The 23,866-nt window shown below is 37.3% G+C and overlaps 1 protein-coding gene across 8 annotated transcripts in view; it reads right to left on the reverse strand.

Annotated features, from left to right (window-relative positions):
• The window catches only part of ENOX2 (ecto-NOX disulfide-thiol exchanger 2), a 275,984-nt gene that overhangs the window by 240,881 nt on the left and 11,237 nt on the right, over positions 1 to 23,866 (reverse strand). For 2 of the 8 annotated variants that reach the window (XM_032260196.1, XM_032260197.1), the window contains exon 1: positions 21,425 to 21,558. The exons of 4 other annotated variants lie outside the window; for them this stretch is intronic. In XM_032260196.1, coding sequence (XP_032116087.1) covers positions 21,425 to 21,446 — 22 coding nt within the window. In that variant the 5' untranslated portion in view covers positions 21,447 to 21,558. Of the gene's footprint in view, positions 1 to 20,291; positions 20,420 to 21,424; positions 21,561 to 23,866 lie in introns of those variants that run through there. 2 more of the 8 variants (XM_032260201.1, XR_004263438.1) reach the window with 2 other exon arrangements.

A 23,866-nucleotide genomic window follows, 5' to 3' on the forward strand; every position in this document is an offset into this window, starting at 1 on the left:
ACCCAGGAATACAAGAATCAAAGGATGTAAAGGACCTCTTCAAGGAGAACTACGAACCACTGCTCAACAAAATAAGGACACAAATAGATGGAAAAATATTCCATGCTCATGGTTAGCAAGAATCAATACTGTGAAAATGGCCATACTGCCCATAGTAATTTATAGATTCAATGCTATCCCTATCAAGCTACCTATGACCCTCTTCACAGAACTGGAAAAAACCACCTTAAATTTCATGTGGAACCAAAAGAGAGCCTGCATAGCTAAGACAATCCTAAGCAAAAAGAACAAAGCGAGAGGCATCATGCTACCTGACTTCAAACTATACTACAAGGCTACAGTAATCAAAACAGCATGGTACTGGTACCAAAACAGAGATATAGACCAATGGAATAGAAAAGAGGCCTCGGAGGCAACACCACATATCTACAATGATCCAATCTTTGGAAACCTGACAAAAACAAGTATTGGGGAAAGGATTCCCTGTTTAATAAATGGTGTTGGGATAACTGGCTAGCCATGTGCAGAAAACAGAAACTGAACCCCTTTCTGACACCTTACACTAAAATTAATTCCAGATGGATTAAAGACTTAAACATAAGACCTAACACCATAAAAACCCTAGAAGAAAACCTAGGAAAAATCATTCAGGACATAGGCATAGGCAAGGACTTCATGAATAAAACACCAAAAGCCTTGGCAATGAAAGCCAAAATAGACAAATGGGACCTAATTAAACTCCAGAGCTTGTGCACAGTAAAAGAAACAATCATTAGAGTGAACTGGCAACCAACAGAATGGGAAAAAAATTTTGCAAGCTACCCATCTGACAAAGGGCTACTAACCAGAATCTACAAAGAACTAAAATAGATTTACAAGAAATAAACAAACCCATTCAAAAGTGGGTGAAGGACATAAACTGACACTTCTCAAAAGAAGACATATATGAAGCCAACAAACATACAAAAAAATGCTCATCATCACTGGTCATTAGAGAAATGCATATCAAAATCACATTGAGATACCATCTCACAACAGTTAGAATGGCAATCATTAAAAAATCTGGAGACAACAGATGCTGGAGAAGATGTGGAGAAATAGGAACACTTTTACACTGTTGGTGGGAGTGTAAATTACTTCAACCATTGTGGAAGACAGTGTGGCAATCCCTCAAGGACCTAGAAATAGAAATTACATTTGACTCAGCAATCCCATCACTGGGTATATATCCAAAGGATTATAAATCGTTCTACTATAAGGACACATGCACAAGTATGTTCATTGCAGCAGTGTTTCCAATAGCAAAGACCTGGAACCAACCCAAATCCCATTGATGATAGACTGGACAAGGAAAATGTGGCACATATACACCATGGAATACTATGCAGCCATGAAAAACGATGAGTTTGTGTCCTTTGTAGAGACATGGATGAATCTGGAAACCATCATTCTCAGCAAACTGACACAAGAACACAAAATCAAACACCACATGTTCTTACTCATAGGTAGGTGTTGAACAATGAGAACACATGGACACAGGGAGGGAAGCATCACATACTGGGGTTTTTTGGGGGAACAGGGGAGGGACAGCAGGGGTTAGAGAGGTTGGGGAGGGATGACATGGAGATAAATGACAGATATAGGTGACGGGGGGGTGGAGGCAGCAAACCACATTGCCATGTGTGTACCTATGCAACAATCCTGCATGTTCTTCACATGTACCCCAGAACCTAAAGTACAATTAAAAATATATATATATATATATATATATATATGAAAGAAAATTGCTGTGAAATACTTAGTGACACAGAACAGCCATAGTTTGTTGGTTGTTCCTTCAGGTGAAATTGGAATCCCATGTAGAAAGCTGCTAGTTCAGTTTGTAACTCAACCATGCAAATGCTTTACCTTAAGAATTGCATAGGAGGATGCAAGGCTTATTGAAGGATGAATACCATTATCCTTCAGTCTGCATCAGAAGTGCTTTATGTGTACTTCCCATTTAATACATAGAACATTTTAAAATGTGCATAAAGGTTACAATGTAATAAACAAATAATAGCTATGACTTATAAAAGCATTACTAAGTGAGAATGGCTTTTTTTTTCTTAACTGTGAGTGTGCAGCAGTAAAGAACACAATTACTTGGAAGAGTCTGACAATTCCTCAGACGACTAAACATAGAGTTACATATGATCCAGCAATTCCACTCCTGGGTATATCTTAAGAGAAATGAAAACGTGCCAACACAAATTTCATAGTAAAATTATTCATAATAGCCAAAGATGAGAAATTACCAATATACGTCAATCGATAAATGAATAAACAAAATGTGGTATAGCTAAACAAAATAAAGAATACAATTACTAACAAATACAATTTGGTGCTACTCTCTTAATTTCTGCCAAGGTACCAGTGGTTTTACCCACAATTGCTTTTGCTTCACCAGTGAAGATGTCAACACAGTGAAAAAGACAAATAATATATTAGAATTAAATTGTTTTGACCTCTCAGACTCCCTATAAGAATCTTGCGGAACCCCATGTGTGCATGGATCACTCTTAGAATCACTGGTCTACACTATGCCTGAAACTTTTTCCTCCTTTACCATTATCTCTGGTCATTTCTCTGGTTTTCAGTGGGCTCAGGCTGTTTCTCTAAGCATTTTCAATATACTCTATGAGTGATATAATCCACCTAAATGGTTTCAGCTACCACCTATAAACTAATAATGCTCCCAACTCTATATCTCTGCAGACTTATCTCCTGACCCACAGATCTTTATTTCTTATTGATATACTAGATACCTCCAAATAATACATCCACAATGTAATTCATCTTTTCTCCCAAATTTACTACTGAATTTCTCATCTAGGCTGTTGATACCTCTATTCGTCCAGTCACCAAACCTAGAAATTTAGGGATCAACCTGAACTCTTTCCTCTTCCTACCCATAAAAGGGTCAGCCCAGGCAACATCAATATGTGATATAATACAATAGGGTGTTGCAGAGTCTAAGTAAAATTGGAGAGTGCATGTTCCATCTAAGAGCATTCAGATTCAAATACTGCGTGGGCCAAACAAAACACATTTATTAGCTGCCTGTCTGTGATATCTAGTTACTAAAACATCTGAATTTGTACCTTTCATTTCATTTTTAGTGCCACACACCTAATTCAGATCCTTCATCATCTTGCTTGGTCTATTGCAAATAGCCTTATAACTGATCTCTCTCCCTCCATTTTTCATAATCGTTTCCCCTTTCCATCCATCCAGACTTATCTTTCAGGAGGGGAGGCAAACAAAGTAGTCTTTATAAAATGCAAATCTGGTCACATATTTCAAATGCCAGCTTAAAAATTCCAAAATAGTTCCTAATCACCTATTTAAAAATCCACATTCCTTAGCACAGTGTAAGTGTATAATATTTACCTCCCAATTTATTACATCAACTTGGCGTTTCTCCAATTTCCAATCCACCCACCAAACTCCAGCTATCAAACTCAAGAGTTTGCTTCTTGGAGGCAAGACTTCTTAATCATTCTCATGTGTCAGGCACTGTTCTAAATTACATATATCAGCTCATTTAATCTTCACAACCATATATGGTAGATATCATTTCTAAGCCCATTTTACAGATGAGGAAACTCAGACACAAAGCCACATTGATCATTGGGAAGTCATTGACAGTTTTTTATGTTTTAGGATTCTTTGTCTTTGTAAATGCTATTCCCTCTGACTGAAATGCTTTTTGTCCTCTTTTCTAACAAGCTTCTACTATCCTTCAAGACTCAGATCAAATATCATTCTTTGAACTACCTTCTCTGGCTACCTCCTTCCCCAGGTAAAGGTAGGTATTCCTTCCCACATTTAGGGCACAAAGTACATATTAAAACTTACCAGAAATAGGCAGCTGCCTAAAACTTAGCACAGCATAACAGTGGCTTACCAGTAGTAGGTAGGCCTTGCTGTTAAGCAATATACGGTATCAAGAACTACAAATTCTACTTTTTATGAATGAGCCAGAGGAAAAAGGTAAGGGTGAGTTTGTTCTTGCTCTCCTTTCCCAACCCCACTCCATCCCAAATCACCATCTCATCCCCTTGGCAGATAGACCTTTATAGATGACCCAAGTAAAAGCCATAACTTCCACATGTTGGATAAGCCCTATCTGGGGTCTTAAAATCCATGAGGCTTAAACCCACTTAATAATCCCTCAATAAGGTGATGCCTGTTTGGATAATTGGAACTGTCAAAATCAATAAGAAAAGTTTAAAAACAGTCATGACAAGCCACTCTGAAATGAAGAAGTGTCTGTAAGTCACTGATTACTATGATTTTTACAGAGAAAGCTATATAGTCTTTCGTAAATTGAGCATTAAAGTATAAAAGCTCCTTATTCTCTAACACATTTAGAGTTTGAACACATGTAATCTGGCATCTTCTGCTAGGCAGGGATTTAATGAACATTTTGTGGGAACATCTGTTTGTTATTTATCTTTGTCTCATTTTACACATCAGCAAATCCCATTTTACCACCAGGACAGAATAAAAATCACCATTTCATTACACAGTGTTCATAATTTTAAGCATCAACTTGGGGGAAGAGAAGCAATTGTCAGCACAGTATTCTACCTGATGTTACAAGGAAGAAGTACAAAGGTGAGGAAGCACAGAGGGGAAATGATTAAATATATAAATCCCTTTAACACACACCTTGCCAAATGCTACTTGTTTTACTGTTCCAGCAACTGCTGAGAATTAAAAGCCACTCTATCTTTCCAGAATGACATTCTTATTTTGCCCTCTTAAGTCTATGTCAACCTTTTTCTGTGTGTTTTAAGAGAGAACTTTAACAAAGAAACAACTATTGGGCTTACCAGGTATAGATCTTTGAATATCTGGGAAACAAGGGAGAGGGAGGGAGGGAGAGAGGAAGGGAGGGAGGGATGGGTGGGGGGGAGAGAGGGGGAGAGAGAGAGAGAGAGAGAGAGAGAGAGCTGCCATGTTTTCTTCAATATTTCTATTCTATTGTATGAAGTCATCAAGTAACATTTCTATATGCTTCCACTAGTCATTATGAGGAACAGCCAGTATCAAGGCCATCAGGAATGACCACCAGTACAATGAGCTAAAGCTAGTGAAAAGAAGGGAAAGAATGTTGCCAATTTAGGCAGAGTGACTAAAGCCATTTCTGTATAACATACGTATCATAGTATCTACTTGTAAATTTTGCATGTTTTAAGTTAGATAGCAATATTGAGTGAAATCTTAATTATAACAGTAGTTAAATGTGACTTTTCCCTAAATCCAAATATATTGTTCTTTATGCCATTGAGAATACTAAAATAAGGAATAATAAAGTCACAATCCTTGCCTTTAAGAACTCGCAATCATTCCCTCCCAACAGTCATTTATAGTACATATAAATCACTAGTCTTGTAAAGGGGAAACAAGTTTGGCACATATAAACCCACTGAAGAATAGGAGAATATATAATACCCAATCAAACATCGGATTGGGTGGTACAGACAATAAATACTGCTGTAGTTTAAAAAAGGGGAAAATCAATGTTGGCTAGCAAAGGAAGAGGGGGCTTTCTGTGATGTATAGGATTTGAGTTGGGCAAGTTAAATAGGATTTAGAAAGGTAAAGGGCAAGGACAAACAATCAAATTAACTAATACTATGTGTCTTTGTCCTATCCCAATACTTGAGTTCTTTCCCACAAAAGCATTATGAAAGTCCCTCCCCATAATACCATCAAACAGGTAAAGGAAGAGATAAGGAGATGCACACATCTCCCTTACACCTTCCTTTCTAAGCCACTGAGGAACAGAAACTTCAGTTAGGAATCGATGTGGATATTTGATTTAAGTAATTGATGCTAAAATATGATTGAGGGTTAACTTTACCATGAGACATTTGTATCTTAAAAGAGGAGGTCATGAACCAATACAGAATCTCTAATTAGTTTAATTATGTAAAAAATGTATTTTTAAAGCTGGGCAAAGCCTCTCAGAAAATTTTTCTTCTATTTGTCCATTTTAGACAACGGTGTTCCTTCCCCAAATGATCTGCTAGAGCTTACAATATGCAGGGTCACTTAGGGTAGCACATGCCTTACCCTGTATATGCAAGAACTACTTTACCTCATTGGGCTTCTCATAGTTGATGCACATAGCAAATTGCTAATACTAGAAACCATCTGAAAAGTTGTTCTAAGTAAGTTTCCATTTTCTTCAGCATTAGTTTTGTTCTGTTTTATTTTGCAAGGCAAAAGCACTTGTTAAACTATAGGAACTCATTTAAGGTTGCTAAAAATTTCTCCCAGATGATATAGTAGTCATTTTTACTTATCTCAGTAATTTTCAGCTAGGCTGGTACAGCACCCACTGAAGATCATATCAGAATCTTTGAGAAGTCTTTCTCAAACTATGTCTGCCCATGTCTAATACTGTAATGTTTCCCCACAGTGGCATATCTCTTCTCTACTTGATTTCAGCATCAGCCTATACTTCATACTTACAAAGTATTACTTACCTTCATTCCTAATCTACCTCTGCATGGCAGATCATCATGCTAATGAAGCACTGAAGGAAGAAAAGGAAAAGAAGGAAGCAAGAAAGACAATTCTAAGCAAAAGGTTCAAATTTGGAGGTATCATGCTACCTGATGTCAAACTATACTACAAGGCTACAGTAACCAAAACAGCATGGTACTGGTACCAAAACAGATATATAGACCAATGGAACAGAACACAGGCCTCAGATATAATGTCACACATCTACAGCCATCTGATCTTTGACAAACCTGACAAAAACAAGCAATGGGGAAAGGATTCCCTATTTAATAAATAGCGCTGGGAAAACTGCCTAGTCATATGCAGAAAACTGAAACTGGACCCCTTCCTTGCACCTTATACAAAAATTAAGGCAGATTAAAGGCTTAAATGTAAGATCTAAAACCATAAAAACCCTAGAAGAAAACTTAAGTAATACCATTCAGGACACAGGCATGAGCAAAGATTTAATGACTAAAACACCAAAAGCGATAGCAACAAAAGCCAAAATTGACAAATGGGATCTAATTAAACTAAAGCGCTTCTGCACAGCAAAATAAACTATCATCAGTGTGAACAGGCAACATACAGAATGGGACAACATTTTTGCAATCTATCCATCTGACAAAGCGCTAATATCCAGAATCCACAGAGAACTTAAACAAATTTACAAGAAAAAAACAACCCCATCAAAAAGTGGGCAAAAGATATGAACAGACACTTCTCAAAAGAAGACATTTATGTGGCCAACAAACGTATAAAAAAAATGCTCATCATCACTCGTCATTAGACAAATGGAAATCAAAGCCACGAGATACCATCTCATACCAGTTAGAATGGCAATCAGTAAAAAGTCAGGAAACAGATGCTGGAGAGGATGTGGAGAAATAGGAATGCTTTTACACTGTTGGTGGGAGTGTAAATTATAAATTAGTTAAACCATTGTGGAAGATGGTGTGGCGATTCCTCAAGGATCTAGAACCAGAAATACCATTTGACCCAGCAATCCCATTACTGGGTATATATTCAAAGGATTATAATTCATTCTACTATAAAGACACATGCACATATATGTTTATTGCAGCACTATTCACAATAGCAAAAACTTGGAACCAACCCAAATGCTCATCAATGATAGACTTGATAAAGAAAATGTGGCACATATGCATCATGGAATACTTTGCAGCCATAAAAAGAATGAGTTCATGTCCTTTGCAGGGACATGGATGAAGCAAGAAACTATCCTTCTCAGCAAACTAACACAGGAACAGAAAACCAAACACCACATGTTCTCACCCATAAGTGGGTGTTGAACAATGAGAACACATGGACACAGGGAGGGGAGCATCACACACCAGGGCTTGTTGGGTGGTGGGAGGCTAGGTGAGGGATAGCATTATAAGAAATACCTAGTGTAGATGATGGGTTGATGGATGCAGCAAACCAGCATGTCATGTGTAGACCTATGTAACAAACCTGCATGTTCTGCACATGTATTCCAGAACTTAAAGTGTAATCATAATATGAAAAAGAAAGGCAAGGAGAATTTTTTTTAAAAGCTAGAGGCATAGGCTGGGTGTGATGGCTCACACCTGTAATCCCAGCACTTTGGGAGGCCGAGGTGGGAGGATCACAAGGTCGGGAGTCTGAGACCAGCCCGGCCAACATGGTGAAACTCTGTCTTTACTTAAAATACAAAAATTAGCTGGACATGATGGCGGGCACCTCGAATCGCAGCTACTCGGAGGCTGAGGCAGGAGAATCACTTGAACCCTGGAAGCAGAGATTGCAGTGAGCTGAGACAGCACCACTGCACTCCAGCCTGGGCAACAGAGCAAGACTCCATCTGAAAAAAAAAAGGTTAGAGGCATATACAGTACCAGCTTTCTACTTGACTAAGCTTTCAAATCCTGACTGAATGCTCTTCATTAATAAGGACTGGCTTTCTATTCTCCATACTCTAAGAAGTGTGCTAGGCTGTGTTTGTCATGTCCTAGAAAACCACTTGGTAAATAACTCTGTTCCATCTGTAATTGGAAAACACATGACCTGACACTTTTGGCACCATCTGGGGGATAGGGTGTGAGGGAATTAGAAAGGTTCTGCAGAACAATTGACTCCTTGGTAGTAAAGAGTGGGAAGAAAGGGCAAAAGCCAATAAGCCAGCGTTGCAAGGCTGGCAGCACAGGTGATGACAACAGTGCAGGGGATGGGTCAACTATGAAAATCATATGGAACTACAGCTTAATAACCAAGAAGCAGCAAATGCAGAAACTAGTGCCAAGCAAGGGAATGAGATATAGAGGAAGGAAAGCAATGAAATAAAAGATAATACCCATTTCAGGTGGGAAGGCCAAATTCATCTGTAACTCTGAAATCTCAATAAGCTTAGCTAAAAGGATGAAATGCCACAAAGCCTATCTGTAACACTCTATTCCATTATTAAAAGGCATCTTGCTAGGATCCAAAAGAAAAAACAAAAAACACAAAGACAACACATATACACACATATTTGTACACCTACATGCATATGCACATATCGGCACACAAGGATTAAAACAGAAACATGAAGAGACATACACACAGCCACTCCCTGCTCACACGGACACTAACACCAACACATACATGCCCCTCATACACACATACATATGTATGCTCACTCCAGAATGGGTCTGAGTAAAAAGAAACCATCTCTGACCTAGCTAATTTTCCAACTTGTTCTTGGCTTCTTCACTTAGGAATAACCCCAATCAAATGCAAGAAGTGTGTGAGTCACTAAACACGGTACTTAATTTTGGTTGTCTTATATTACATATTTATACCATGGAGATTCTGGCTACTTTTTAAAAAGTAGTTTTAAAAGGTATAGGTTTTGGTTCTCAAGTAGTGTTACTGGTGAGAAAAGGTATAGGAAAACTATGTACAGAGTCACTTCTCATGGAGTCTTATTCTAAGTGAGGTATGTGCCTTTTAAAAATCAGGCACCCTCTATAAATTCAAAGTAATTCCTTTTGAAGTCTAAGTTGGTTTTCTTTTTACAGAAATTGACACACTAATTCCAAAATTCATATACAAATACAAGAAACCCAGAAGAGCCAAAACAATCTTAAAGAAGAACAAAGTTGGAGGACTCTCATTTCCTAAGATCAAAAGAGTGTGATACTGACATAAGGGCAGGCATATAGACAAAAGGAATAAAATCCAGTGTTCAAAACTAAACACTTATATTTACCTTCAATTAATTTTTGACAAGGCTGCCAAGATCACGCAACAGAGAAAAATGGTTTTCTCAACAAATGATGCAGGGAAAATTGGATATCCAAGTGAATAATATAGTTGGATCCCTGCCTCACATCATATACAACAATGAACTAAAATTGGAACATAGACCTATACATAAGAGGTAAACTTTAAAATCCTTAGAAGAAAACCTGAGAGTGAATCTTCATGACCTTGAATTAAGCAATGGTTTCTTATATACGATACCAAAACAGAAGCAACAAAAGAAAAAAAATAGATAACTGGGCTTTACCAAAATTAGAAATGTTTTCAGACAAATAATATCATCATAAAAGTGAAAAGAAGACCTACAGAGTAGCAGGTTTCAAAACCACAATAAGACACCACTTCACACCTATTAGTATAAAATAAAAAGAAGGGCAGGCAATAATAAGTGCTGACAAGATTGTGGACAAACTGGAACCCTTGTTTGTTGCTGGTAGGACTGTAAAATTGTGCAGCCACTTTGGAAAACATTTTTGTCGCCTCCTCAAAAAGTTAAATACAGAGTTACCATATGATCCTGCTATATGCTCCTAGGTATATACCCAAGAGAAATGAACACATATGTCCACACAAAAGCTTATACATTAATGCTCATAGCAGTATTATCGGCAATAGCCCAAAATAGAAATAACCCAAATGATGACTAGAAAAACAAAATGTGCTATGTCCATACAGTGGCATATTACCCAACCATAAAATGGACTGAAATACTGATTAGTGCTATAATACAGATTAACCTTGAAATCATTATGCTAAGTAAAAGAAGCCAGATGAAAAATGCCAAATATTTCATTCATATGGAATGTCCAAAATAGGCAAATCTATATAGAGAGAGTAGATTAGTAGTTGCCTAGTACTGGGAGTTGGAGGGAGGGAGTATAGGAAATTGGGAGTTAATGGCTAAGGAGATCTGGGTTTACTTATTTTGAGGGTAATAAAAATGTTCTAAAATTAGATTTTTAGTGAGGGTTGCACAACTCTGTGAATACACTAAAGATCACTAAATTATATACTTAAAATGAGTAAATTGTATGATATGTAAATCATACTTCAATAAAGCTGTTAATAAAAACAGTCACTCAGGGAGCACATGATGATTGTTTTCCAACATTTGAAGGGCTACCAATTGCTTTGCATAGCAGTAAGGGGTAAGTAGAATCAGGGTCACCACACTACATACCTCCTCAATTTATGTTGTAGTTTGTGTAGATGGTACTATGTCTAAGAGTAAGATTGAATAGAGGCTGAAGAGAGAGAGATTTTGGCTTATGTATGCAAACATCCAATAACTAGAGCTATTATTCAAAAATCAGATTTCTTACCATATTGTAGAGAGTGTGAAATTATTGGAAGTATCTAAGCATAAACTGGATTGACCACTTGAGGATGGAGTAGATATAGGTAACAGATTATGTATGAAAGGGAGTGAGGGAAAATGACTTGATAAACTTTAAGGTTTCTTACAACCATAAAATTCTTTTAAAATGCTTATATTACAAAATCCTCCTGAACTTTTATCTGTAAACTGCCTTTTTCTCTTTATTAATAATTTCCTCATTAGCTAGAAATAAATGAGTACTTACATATTCCCACTAGAGTCATAAGTCTCAATAATCACTTCCTTGTGAAATAATAAAACTTGATGCTGTGGTTTAAGCCATTTCTAAAATTTATATGCTGTTTCTGGCTCAATCATTTAGCAATGGGCACAACTACTGGATTGCTCTTTCCTTAGTCTGCAGCTGTAAGGGTAGCATTTCATAAATGTTAGTAAGAACAACATGCTACATTGTACTTAACACTGATAATAGTTAATGAATACAAATCATACTACACTCTTTTATCTCCTTCCTCTGTCTTCTGTCCTTTCCCCAGATATGGAATAGGCAGGCTGTTGATTTTTACAAGTTGCTTCCAAAGCTCCTGAATGAACCATTTGGCTGAGGGTTTCAAATATTTTGGCTTAAGTCCACCAATGCCATAAGAAACTGGCACTCCATTTTGCAATGCTTTTCTCTCTGTCAATAACTTTAACTTGGGATCATAAAGGGAAAGCATTTGGCAGGTGGTCCATTATGATCTAGATTTAAAACCTCATGGTGAGTCTTCTACTCCGCTTTACACTTTACTGGGAATGATTCGATACTGAAAAGAGAGAAGTACAGATATTATGAGAAAAGCTGTTTATCCATCACCTGTTTCATAACAGCAAGGGGCAGTTTACTAACCTGGGAGGGGCAGCTCATTAATAATGTCCTGAGGACCAGAAATGGCTAAATTTGAAGCTAAAAAAACAGCTTCAAATACCTCCCTCACAAAATTGGTCAAGTACAGGCAACACAATACAGTAGGTGCTAGCTAAGTAGTGCTGGCTGATTTATCCTGGCTAACTGACATCTCAAAAATCTCCAATGGAAAACATCTGCAATGAAATTGTACTCATTGTCCAGCTAGTACACCAGAGCCTTACTATAAGTCACAACCTCAGCATTCATGCCTTGGAACTGTGTTCTAATGTTCTAACATAGCCCTTCTGTTACTTCCAGTAATAAATCCATGTGGAGATGGTCCAAGAAGGGCCTTGCCTTAGATCATATTCCATGTTAGAGTGAGCTTCTTCTCTACAGCTTGCGCTTCATCTGGCCTTAATGTGAGGACAGCAAAAGAAATGTTCTGGAGAGTTTGCTTCAAGGTGGGGTTTCTTTTTATTTTAGCTAGCTGTTAATATTTGACAAAATGATTATGTCCTTCTCATTTCAATTCCTTCAAGCCATTTCTTCTCAGACCATTTCTTTCCCTTCTTGTTAAAAGCCTCACAAAGCCTTGGGTAAGGCACTCAGGGAATACTACTTGAGACGGGGAGAGATACTACTAGAATTCCAGCCTCATCCCTCCAGTGCTCATGTTTCTGCCTGTGCTTATTTCTTTTTCTGTGACACTATGCTCTTTATTGCTCACGCCAATCAAAACAGCCATGAGTGCCAATATTCACGAACTACTTGAGCTGTCTTTATCATATTTACTTTGTGTCCCACCATTATAAACCACTCTCCCTAGATTCCTTAAGCATTTCAATTGCTCTTTTCCATTACTAGTATCTCAGTTCCAGAGAATGGAAACTTGGGCATAGTCTTACTACCAATTAAAAAGAGATTCTCACCACTATGCTCTAAGTTATTTGTCCATATCCATGGCAGCTACTCAAAACCATACTGGCTTTTAAAATGCTATATCACATTGCACACTCTTAATATAGTTTACTATTCCCCGTCACTTGTAGATGTATAAAAGCATGAATCAAAATTACTTTTGATGATGATCTGTTTTATATTTATTTGTTTGATATTCATAACCCAGATGCAATGTCAAATGCCTCCCAAAAAACCTTTCCACGGTAGTCTTACTTGCAGCTTATTCCCATTTTTATTAAATATGGATTATCGCAATTACTTTACATTCTTCATATTCCTTACCACAAACTGAGGTGAATACACATTGTACAACTTCCAATGAATAAGCTGGGCAAATTTCCATGACTCAGCAGAGTGTGTAAGACTTGTGGTTCTTTGCAGTTCCTGTTCTACCTCCAAACCCTCGGGCAGGGTTTGGGAAAATGCCAACCATATTTGGCAGCAAGAGTCAGCAGTCTCTTAGACTGCAGGGCAAGGGAGTGTTGATAAGTAGAGTGTATAAAGAATCTAAAGAAGGCTTTCTTTACAACCCCTTAGTCAGAAGCTCTCTTAAAACACATCCCAATTCCTGTTTGATAGACAGTGCAGAAAGTGTTTTCTTTACATTCTCCCATTTTATACAGATCTGGGATCTTTACGAGGGAACATTCTAGTACTGATAACCTCTATTCTCTGTTCCCTTCTCCCTTTCCCTCCTTTCTTCCCTCCCATCTTATCTCTTCAACACCCATACCCACAGAGAAAGAGAGTAAGAGAAAAGGCAACCATTCACAATCATGTGTATAAGTAAAAAGGAACAGGAATGCAGTCTTTCTAAGAGCAGTTTTTCTAGAGACAGAGTTCTAGACAAGTTATTGGTATATATAGTCTCAACCAAGAAAAACAACTATCATTTGCTGAGAGTACTAATGAGGATTAAATAAAATAATTTATGTAAATATCTTAGTATAGTCCTATAGTATACCTTTAAAACATATTTCCCTTCGTCTCCACTCTGGTTTAAATTAGGAAGGGTCCTGATCAGGGTGAACTTTTTGACTGAAAGCAGAAATGTCTGCTTTCCTAAACAAAGTAAAAATGTCACTGAAAATTGTAGTCTGGGGGAAGGGAGAGGCAAGAGGTTAAAATTTTCCTTTAGATCCAAATGGGTTTTCTCTTTACACATTTCTCAAAACTGTAGCTGCAATACTGTCTCTTTAGTCCTCAAAACAAAAGAACCTATTTGCAGAGTGCTCCAGGGTGGCCCTGAGAGGCACTTTGAAACACCCTTTTTGAACTCCTTTAGGCAGTTCAGTGAGGCTGGATATAACAATGAATTCCGGGAGTGAGTTTGAATGGTACAAAAAAAGCGGGGGAGGATGCCTGCTGTCCATTAAAAACAGAAAACAGAGCCAAAGAAAGTGAAGAATGGGAAGAGAAAGAAGTGAATTTCAGGATGTGCTAAAAATTTTAGCAATTGAAAAGTACACAAACAATTGGGATCTAGGCAACAGAGGGCAGGTCCAGCAGGCATAATTACTTACCATATAGTTTCCATAGATAACAATAGTCAAGGATATTACTCTATCGGTGTATTTTTTTCCCCAATACTTTAGATTCTGACACTGGGTTCTTTTTAAAACCACCAAGTACAACTAATACACTTGATGAACTCCAGGCAATAATAAAACATAAAAGGATCTAGATTTATATCTCTTTGTGTACAGACTACAGTCCATGTCTGATCGAATTCTTCCAAAGTGTTAATGTTTTTTTTAAATAACAAAATTGTCCTGAAAGGAATATACTAGTGGTTCAAAAAAGTTTTACTTGAGGAAGAAATGGAAGCTGAGAGGTCATGAATCATGAGTGGCTAAGGGGTTGAACAATCCAAAAGAAAATAGTGAAAGGGACTGAAAGCTAAAATGTATAAAAGTGTCTATGACATAAATGTTGAAGGTAGGAGCTCTTTCATCTGATTAACTCAACTTTCTTATCCCTAGCTCAGAAATCAAGACTTAACAACTACCCGTCAACAGCACAGCAATATGAGAAAAATAGTACTGATGAGAAATGAAGAGTGTAGCTCACATTTAAATTTAATTGAGATCATAATTTGTCAAATCCCTTCTGAGGATAACTCACTTTAGGTCATTTTTAAAATTTAAATTATCCATAAAAAGAAATGCTTGTCCTATATGTAAAAGGAAACAACATTCCAGTTTGATTTCCTGTTGATACAATTATCACTGTGGCCATCTAGACCTGTAAGAGAATTACTCCTTCTGGGTAGCCAAACCTTCTTGAGCTACACTGATGATATTACATTCAGTAACCACATGTGATTATTTAAGTATCAATTTAATTAAACTTAATAAGCCAAAAAAATTCAGTTCCTCCATTGAAATAGCCACATTTCAATGCTCAATAGCCACATGTGGCTCATGGATACTGTGTTAGACAGTAAAGATACAGAATACTTCATCATCTTACACAGTTCTATCAGGCAGCACTGGGTTAGAAAACAGGAAACTTTAAGTGTTCAAACAATACATTCAAACCATTTTCATGATAGTTTTTCCACAATGTAATTAATATGAATATCCATAGAGAATACAGATCAGAATTTAGCATTTTATTTTTGCCTTTTAACAGTGGTTCTCAAAAGTCATTCGTACAAAATAATTATCTGGGGAGTTCGTTAAATGCAGATCACTCAGAGAGTGATTCAGTAGGTCTGAGATGGGGATTCAGAAATTTACATTTTACACGTCTTAGGTAATGCTGTCACAGGTAATTCCTAAACCATATTTTGAGAAACACTGTGATTTTGCATCAAAAATTCCAATTATCACTTGACAAATACCGATTTCTTTTCTCGAATAGTATTAAATATGTGTACATAGGCAGGCCCTTATCTCTATACAAAAGTGCAAAGTGTTCCACAAAGGCAAAAGAAAGAGCTTTGAAAGTTTCGTAGATCTGAGTAAGGATGAGTATAGGAAAAAAATCAAGAAGGTACTTGTACTAGAAAAAAAAGTTTGAACAGAATATTCGAGAATATCTATGCAAAGCAGAAGCAATCTAGCCATTCAACTTCAGAAACTCAGGCTTTGGAACAGCTCTGGACCTTTAGCTCGCAGAAGAGGAGAAAAACCTCTGGTGGTGCAGCTGCTGAAGGTCTGAATATTGCATGTGAGTGCCAGCTGTGTGCAAGGTGCCAGGCTATGTGCTAAGAGGCACGTAAAATATGCTCATGACTTTGAGAACTCAGTCTAGTGGGGGAACACAGATGAAAAATAAATATTAAAAACAGTAGCAGGTGTAATTTGAGTGGAATCTTAAATATTGAGCAGCTCTAGGGTTGCTGGAGATAAGGAAGGATGGCAATTGAAACGTAGAGAACAATATGGAAAGGCACAGGAGCTTGAAAATTTGGGGTGCACCTATGGCCCAGAAGTGCTCCAGAATGGCAGGTAAATAAGATATAAAGAGTGTTGTGTAATGGGAGATAAGAGTGTAAGGCAATTCTTAGTGGCTGCGACAAGACTATGAATGGCCCTGAATGCCTATTTGGGGAAAAAACAAACAAACAAACAAACAAAAACCCCAGCAAAATCCAAAAATCCTTTAGAGGATTTTTAAGGAGAGGAGTGATAGGATAAGATCTGCATTTAGGAAGAACATTCTAACAGTTAGACATAAGATGGAGTCAGGAGAGAGTAGATGCAGGGAAGTTGTGTGATGTTTGGTCATTTGGCTGCATGGAAGAAAAATTACACTTTGGCTGTCAATGTTTCTTGTTGTAAAAAGCCAAGTGTGGAGAGGGAAGCAACAGATTATGAAAGAGATCTTAAAAAGAAAGATGAAAATCTGAAGAAAGAACATGAGTAGTAGCAATGTTTAGAAATTCTTGGGGATACAATGTTGCCCTTGACTCTGTCAGTAAAGACTACCAACAATGGGTGTTGGAAAGAAAGTAAAAAATTTTAATAAGTCTGGTCAGCAGACAGCTCTATACTGTCTAGGTCTTTCGAAGTCATGAACAGTGGGATATCTGCTCTGGGTAGCACACAGGTGGGCAAACAGTTTCTTTAATAAAGATCCCCTAAAGACATACATGCCGTAGTGGATAAGAGCATTGGCTCAGAAGACAAACTTGTGATCGCATATTGATTCTTGCTTCTTAGTAATTATGTGACATGGTAGGCAGGATACTTAAAATCTGTTTTTCTAACCTTAAAAAGGAAATACTACTGCTTACTTTATGGCGTTGCTGTGAGGGTTAATGAGTTCATACACATAAAGTATTTATAACATGACCTGGCTCAATAAATGTTTGTTCTTTCTTTTTTTTTGAGATGGAGTCTCACTCTTGTTGCCCAGGCTGGAGTGCAATGGCATGGTCTCAGCTCACTGCAACCTCTGCCTCCCAAGTTCAAGCAATTCTCCTGCCACAGCCTCCCAAGTATATGGGATTACAGGCATCTGTCACCATGCCTGGCTAATTTTTGTATTTTTAGTAGAGATGGAGTTTTGCCACGTTGGTTATGCTAGTCTTGAACTTCTGACCTCAAGTGATCCGCTTACCTCGGCCTCCCAAAGTGCTGGGATTACAGGCGTGAGCCATTGTGCCTAGCCAAATGTTAGCTATTCTTATTATTGTGTTTATATATGGCTAGGGAGACACACACTCAACTGTACTATGCTCAATAATGTCAATCAGTATAGTTTAGCAGCCCAAGGGGCATTTGCATTATACTATCCTACATAAATAGCATGCCTTAATTATTGTATTATTCATAATAAGCATATTAAGTCCTTTTTGAAAAATTCAAATATGAATAAATTTTCAAATCCGTTAATATTCTTGATGTGATACCCTTAAACAAGCTAGTGCAAGCTGGCTCCAGCACACCATGGACTGGTGTATACTAACCTTTATATTCCCGTCCATGAGACCTGCCCTTCACTCCTCTAAAACACACTGATAGGTGTCCTAAAGGGGAAAAATCCATCAGAAGACTCAACTTCAGCTCCCTGAACAACCAGAACCTAGAAATCTCCCTCTCAAATTTTTCTTGGCCTCTAATAAGACGGGGAAAAAGTAACTATTTTGTAGATGAAATACTTTTTCTTTCACCAATAAGAAAATGTCAATTTCTTTAAAAGTCCCAGTAAATTCTTTTTCATTGATATTCAGAATGCTTATTCCTAGAAAAAGGAACAGAGTGAGGGATGTTAGCCAGAGCTTCCAACTACACAGGACATTTGCCACCTGAAACCAAGTTTAATATGGAACTTCCAATTACATGCCTAGTTTGCCCAGTTCTCCTTCCTCTAATCCTGATTTGTTCCCCAAAGTCCTCACCTGTATTTTTTAAGTATCAAATTCATTTAAGTTTAAAGAATGATAAAAGTCTTCCTTTCTTTTTCGCCAGAAGGAAATAAAACAAAGACAGCCAAGATGTGCTAAAATATAAAGATATCATCTTAGATAAGGATAAATTCCAATTACACAGTATCTAAGACAATATATTCATTACCATCCTAAGTCTCATAAACAGATCATAACAATCCTTGCTGGATCTCTGGCTCATTTTCTTATCAATATCCCTAAATGTTCATTGTCAAGTGCTGAAGAAGAGTTGTCTATGGCCTGAGCATCCAGTCATTATTCCAGTACATGGCACAATCTCTAATAAATTTAGATCTGAAAATGGCCCCTTGAAGAATGTTTACTGAAGGGGTTTTAAGGAAAGTTTTACCAGAGAGCTTGTATGAGCTATTCAAGTATTTGGGTTCATTTGCTGAATTGATGATGCGGCTTTAAATAGTATTCCTTTCTTCAGTGGGAAAGAAAGCATTTTTTCCCTTAAAACAAATGAATTTGAGAAATCATTTGGAAATTCAAAAAGATAAGAAGGCTGATCTACGAGAAAGAGACAGTGACACAGAAACAGACAGAAAGAAAGAAAAGTGTGAACCTGAGTTAGCTATATATTTTTTCTGCTGCTCTGGACAAAATACTCAAATTTCAAAAACATACAGCACTTCACATTCACAGTCAGTATATCTTAAAATATACATACTTTCATGGAAACAATCTTATAAGTTCATTGAGGAGAACAATAACTACTTGTTTAGAAAAGAAAATATTCCATATTAACCTTTTCGATTAGACAACATTTTGCTTCCCCCAAATTTCACAAAGCTCTACATTTATTCATATTGATGTACACATTAATCAAAACACTAGTGTTTCTTAAAAATCTGTAAAATTAATATTGAAATCACTCAGATATGTAAATAAATGCTGGATTAAAAAAGAGTTTTGAAAAAATCTCTGGAGTCCTATTCAAGAATACATTTTTTAGTAAATTACCAAATTTATCCTTCTTCACTGATAGCATAAGTCACATTTACCTGGGACCCATCAACCAAGAGGCAGCCTGATATCAGGGAGGAAAAAGCACCGATTCTTGAGTCAGATAATATAACCTATAAGTTCAGGCTGCACTTAGATGTGAGTCCTCAGGCCAGTTACTCATCCTGAGTCTCAGTTTTCTTACCTACAAAATGGAGATCATATCATCACTGACCTCACACTTACTGAGAATGAACTGAGAAAGTATATATTAAATCACTACATAAATGTTTTATACCATATCCACTGTTGATTCAGTAATCAACAATGATACTACAATTGTAACTTTTTAATGGAGTAAAACCATTAAGGAATTAAACATGTATTCACTATTAGCATACAAATAAAATACAGTCATAAAACCCACCTAGTTAGATTTGAAATTATTCATTAGGTCATTGTGGAATTGAGAGCTGGCAAGGAGATAATGTCGTTTTTAAAATGTAAACATTTTTATTAGCATAGAGAAGTTCTTCCCAGATAGAGTAATTCCACTAGCATAACAAAGTCCAGCATTTTTCACTGCCAGAAATGTAAACCAGTAACACTGGTCCACAAGAAATCTCTATTTATTGAACAAAGCAATATTTTCCACGTAAATCTATTTAGTTTTGTAGTGGAGAAAATAGGACAGTCTCTGGTTTTAACCATAAGAAAAAAAAACCTCAACAACTTCTCACATTAAAATGTACGAGATGGCTCTTCTAGAGTCAAGCATGCATTGAGTACAGAGAAAACATCCAACAAGCATAACTTTCCAACACTTAGCAGAACAAACCAACCAATACTCAAAGAAGAAACTGAAGCCATAAATTCAAATAAATGGGCTGCAGGGAGACTACACAAACCTGCTGTTGCTTTAATTGCAGACAATTCAATTCAGCAGCTGTTGGTCCAGGCACTAAGGTTCACTGTATGCTCTTCAACGTAACCTTGAAATATTGTCACTCACTCACTTCTCCACATCATCTGCATGCTGTCCAATTAATGCGGAGCGAAATCAACTGTCAAACCACGCATCAAAATAGAACATGATCTTTTAGCTGTTAAGCGCAGGAGCACAATATTTTAAGAATAATAAAGCAACAATGGAGATGAAAGTCCTTGACAACAAATGATATCCAAACTTATCAAAACAACGTGGCTGTAGGAACTAAGCTTCTGTTCTGAGCAGCAAGAAAGTGAAACTTTCTCAGGGTTTTTCATTTGCAAGGGACCTTTCTGTCTAACTGCTGTATAAGAAGCCTTTCAAAAAACATTTGCCCATACCTGTTCAGAGTCTTCTTCATTATTATGGACCATTATGTTTCTGAAAGCTTAAGAGAATACTTAAGAAACACTTTTGATCCAAGGATATTTTACAATACAGATGGTTTGGAGCTCATATTTTTAGCTTTGCTGTTTTGAGCACTTTTTTTTCCAATGAGAAGAATCAACAAACAACAATAACATATAATGTTCATCAACCTGAGATCACTAATGAAAAATAACTAAATTTACCAAACAGATGTGTCCTGGAATGCTTCCTATTTGAGGTTTCCCTAATCTTTAACTATATGCCAAATCTATAAAGCCAATTAACAAATACAGGAGTTAATAAACTCAAGAGAAACATAACACACTAAGTGTTTAAAAATTGCTTTTTGCTTCCAAAGCACTAAGTCTTGTGTGCAAACACTCTAAGCTATATCACATACTACCAGTTGCAGACATAAGACTTGAAAAATTCAATACAAGAATACAGCATAGAAGCGTGCACAATTAAGGGATCGGGACTACCAGTTTAACAGAAAACGCAGATTTTATACAGCAATCTGCTACAAACATTATAGCTGGGGGCAGGCATGTTTTATACAGCTATTTTGTTTAGCTCATTAGAACCTTATTTGTCCTTCAGTACAGTTGAACTGAAGGAAAAATAAAAGAAAGAAATGCACTTTGAAACAAAGAGGAAATTCAGATAAAACAACATATACTATACCTGTATATTGTACCAGGAACATTGTGACACTCTTCAGGGAACTGTTTCACGTTATATCCTATCGTGAGTTATTCTCTCCTTACCCTCTTCTCTCCACAAGAAGAAAAGCCAAAGCACCCCAAGCCTCCACTACACCCTATCCCTAACCCACCCACCCCATTGAAGGAAAAGAAAAATAGCTATAATTCAGCTTAGATCCGACGCTTCTATTTAGCTCAGCTCCAGCCGAGCAACTGAGCTTTAGCAACGGAGCATAGGGAGGAGGATTCTGATGCCAGTAGCACTTCCATCCACTTCACTTACACAAAAGCAGGCAGTGGAAAATCCAGGAGCCTTGAAGACAAGGGCTGGAACTGGCTTTTATGAATTGCTATTACTGCATGTGTCACCATCCATCTCCAATGACGGACACTTATAGGCTGAATTGGGAGTGGAGGGGGTGGGGTGGAGGAGGTTGGAGAGCAGGTGGAGAAGCAATTAGCAGTGTGTTCATCGGAGAATTCGTTCAGGATTTCATACATCAGTGCCTAAAGAAACAGCATGCAGTTGACAAATCAGAACTTTATAATTTGCATGCCTTGGAAGAAATCTTAGCTCACAGCTCCAAACAAAATAATGCTTGCCCACTCTTATAGGACACAGAAAGTCACCCCTTTACTTTTTCTTTCCTCTGGCTACCCGTGTTCCTGAAAAATCAACATTCGAAATGAATATTTGTTAATTTTCCCTAAAGAACTGTATTTAAAAGGCTAGAAGCAAAGGAAGTACAGAGAAATTAAATTCTATTGAACATGACATCTCTTAACACAAAGGCAAGAAGCTAATTATTTTAAGCCAACTTTTCATCCCTAGTCCCATTCCCCAAGTGCGGCTTTCACACCTATAATCAGTGGATCACACAACTTTTGTGCATATACTTAACATGAAAAACAAGTCTATGTCTACCCAAAAATAGTTCAGTTAAAATGAAGGTGAAAAGCCAAGAGCTAAGTGCAGGACCCACTTCATAGGGGACTTAAGAAAGCACTTTACATGTTAAGTGCTTCAGTTTTACTCATCCACAAAATTAAAGCTCAGTTTTGGATGGATTTTAAAATTAATCATGAGTAGGAACAAAAAGGAGACAGTGTCTTTGGAAGGAAACATGATACAACCAAAGGAGGGAGCACTGGGGCTGGGTATCAGGAAACCTGGGTTCAGCTTCCAGTTCTACTACTTCCTAACTATGTGACTCTGGACAAGTCACTTAACTTCTTTGAGGAAGTTCCCTTTATTTATTAATCGGGGATAATAGTACCTATCCTGACTGTTTCACAGAATTGCTGGGAGAGCTAATGAGATAATAGGTATGAAAACCCTTTTGTAAATTGTAAAGGGCTATACAATTGCATGGGGTTATTATTACCATGCCCTAAACAAATCTTGCCTGAATGACTGAAGTGAGACACCTCTATCACATAAGGTAAAAAAAAAAAGAAAGAAACAACCAATATAATTTCATGAAACACTGTTCAATTCTTACATTAGAAAGAATTTTTAAATTAAAAGGAATTGCTGTTTGCTCTTAAAATTCCACAGCAGGGAACTTTTTTGAAAAAATTTTAAAATAATGCATCAAAAGTTTATTAAAGAGGCTGGAGTCCTCAAAGTTCTCTTTCCTTTCCAGAAAGTCAGTCCGTTTTTCTTCATATGGTCTAGTATTATGTCCCATCTGGAATGCATACTACTAGACAATGAGCATCTGCTTTTGTTCAAGCTTTCGATGTGCCTGTTACATTCTCATTGCCCAGTGTGTTGCAGTAGGATTTGAGTTGATTAGCTAAATCTAAATCCAAAAGGTAAAAATCCAAAGTCATGCTTTATGAGGCTCCAAGCTGCCTTGATACTATATATACAGTGACCAGCTGGCTTCAGCTGGGACACAATTTTAGCACATGAAGTCCTGGGGTGGCCACACCTGGGGCACTAAATGATCCAGGCAATGTTTGGGGACCTTTGGTTCAGCCAAATCCCACATGTCCTGATTTCCATCTGCGTGGTGGTTACCCAAGTGTGTGTTTGTCCACATGGACCAAATCTGAAGCAGCCAAAAGAAAGGTGGGGGATAGAGCAGAAATATCAGATGTCACCTCCCCTTGGCCCCATCTAGTGCCATCTGTGCCCTCAAAAAAGTGCCCATCATACTTCTGGTAAGAAGAAAGAAAACTTTTTCTAATTGCCCCTTTGAACGTCATTGCTACTACTGAAGATGCCAGTAAAATATACAGTCAAAATCTATGTTAAACCCATAGGGAAAATAGATGATATTAATCACAAAACAGGTAATTGGTAGCTAAGAGCAAGTGAGCTGCTGAAAGTGGGAGGGGAGAAAAAGAGAAGAGAAGGAGGGAAGGAGAAGGGAGGTGTGGAGAAAACAAAATGAATCTAAAGTGAGAGCTCTCT

Source organism: Sapajus apella, unplaced genomic scaffold, assembly GCF_009761245.1.
Source record: "Sapajus apella isolate SASKATOON/1434 unplaced genomic scaffold, GSC_monkey_1.0 scaffold115, whole genome shotgun sequence".
NCBI lineage: Eukaryota > Metazoa > Chordata > Mammalia > Primates > Cebidae > Sapajus > Sapajus apella.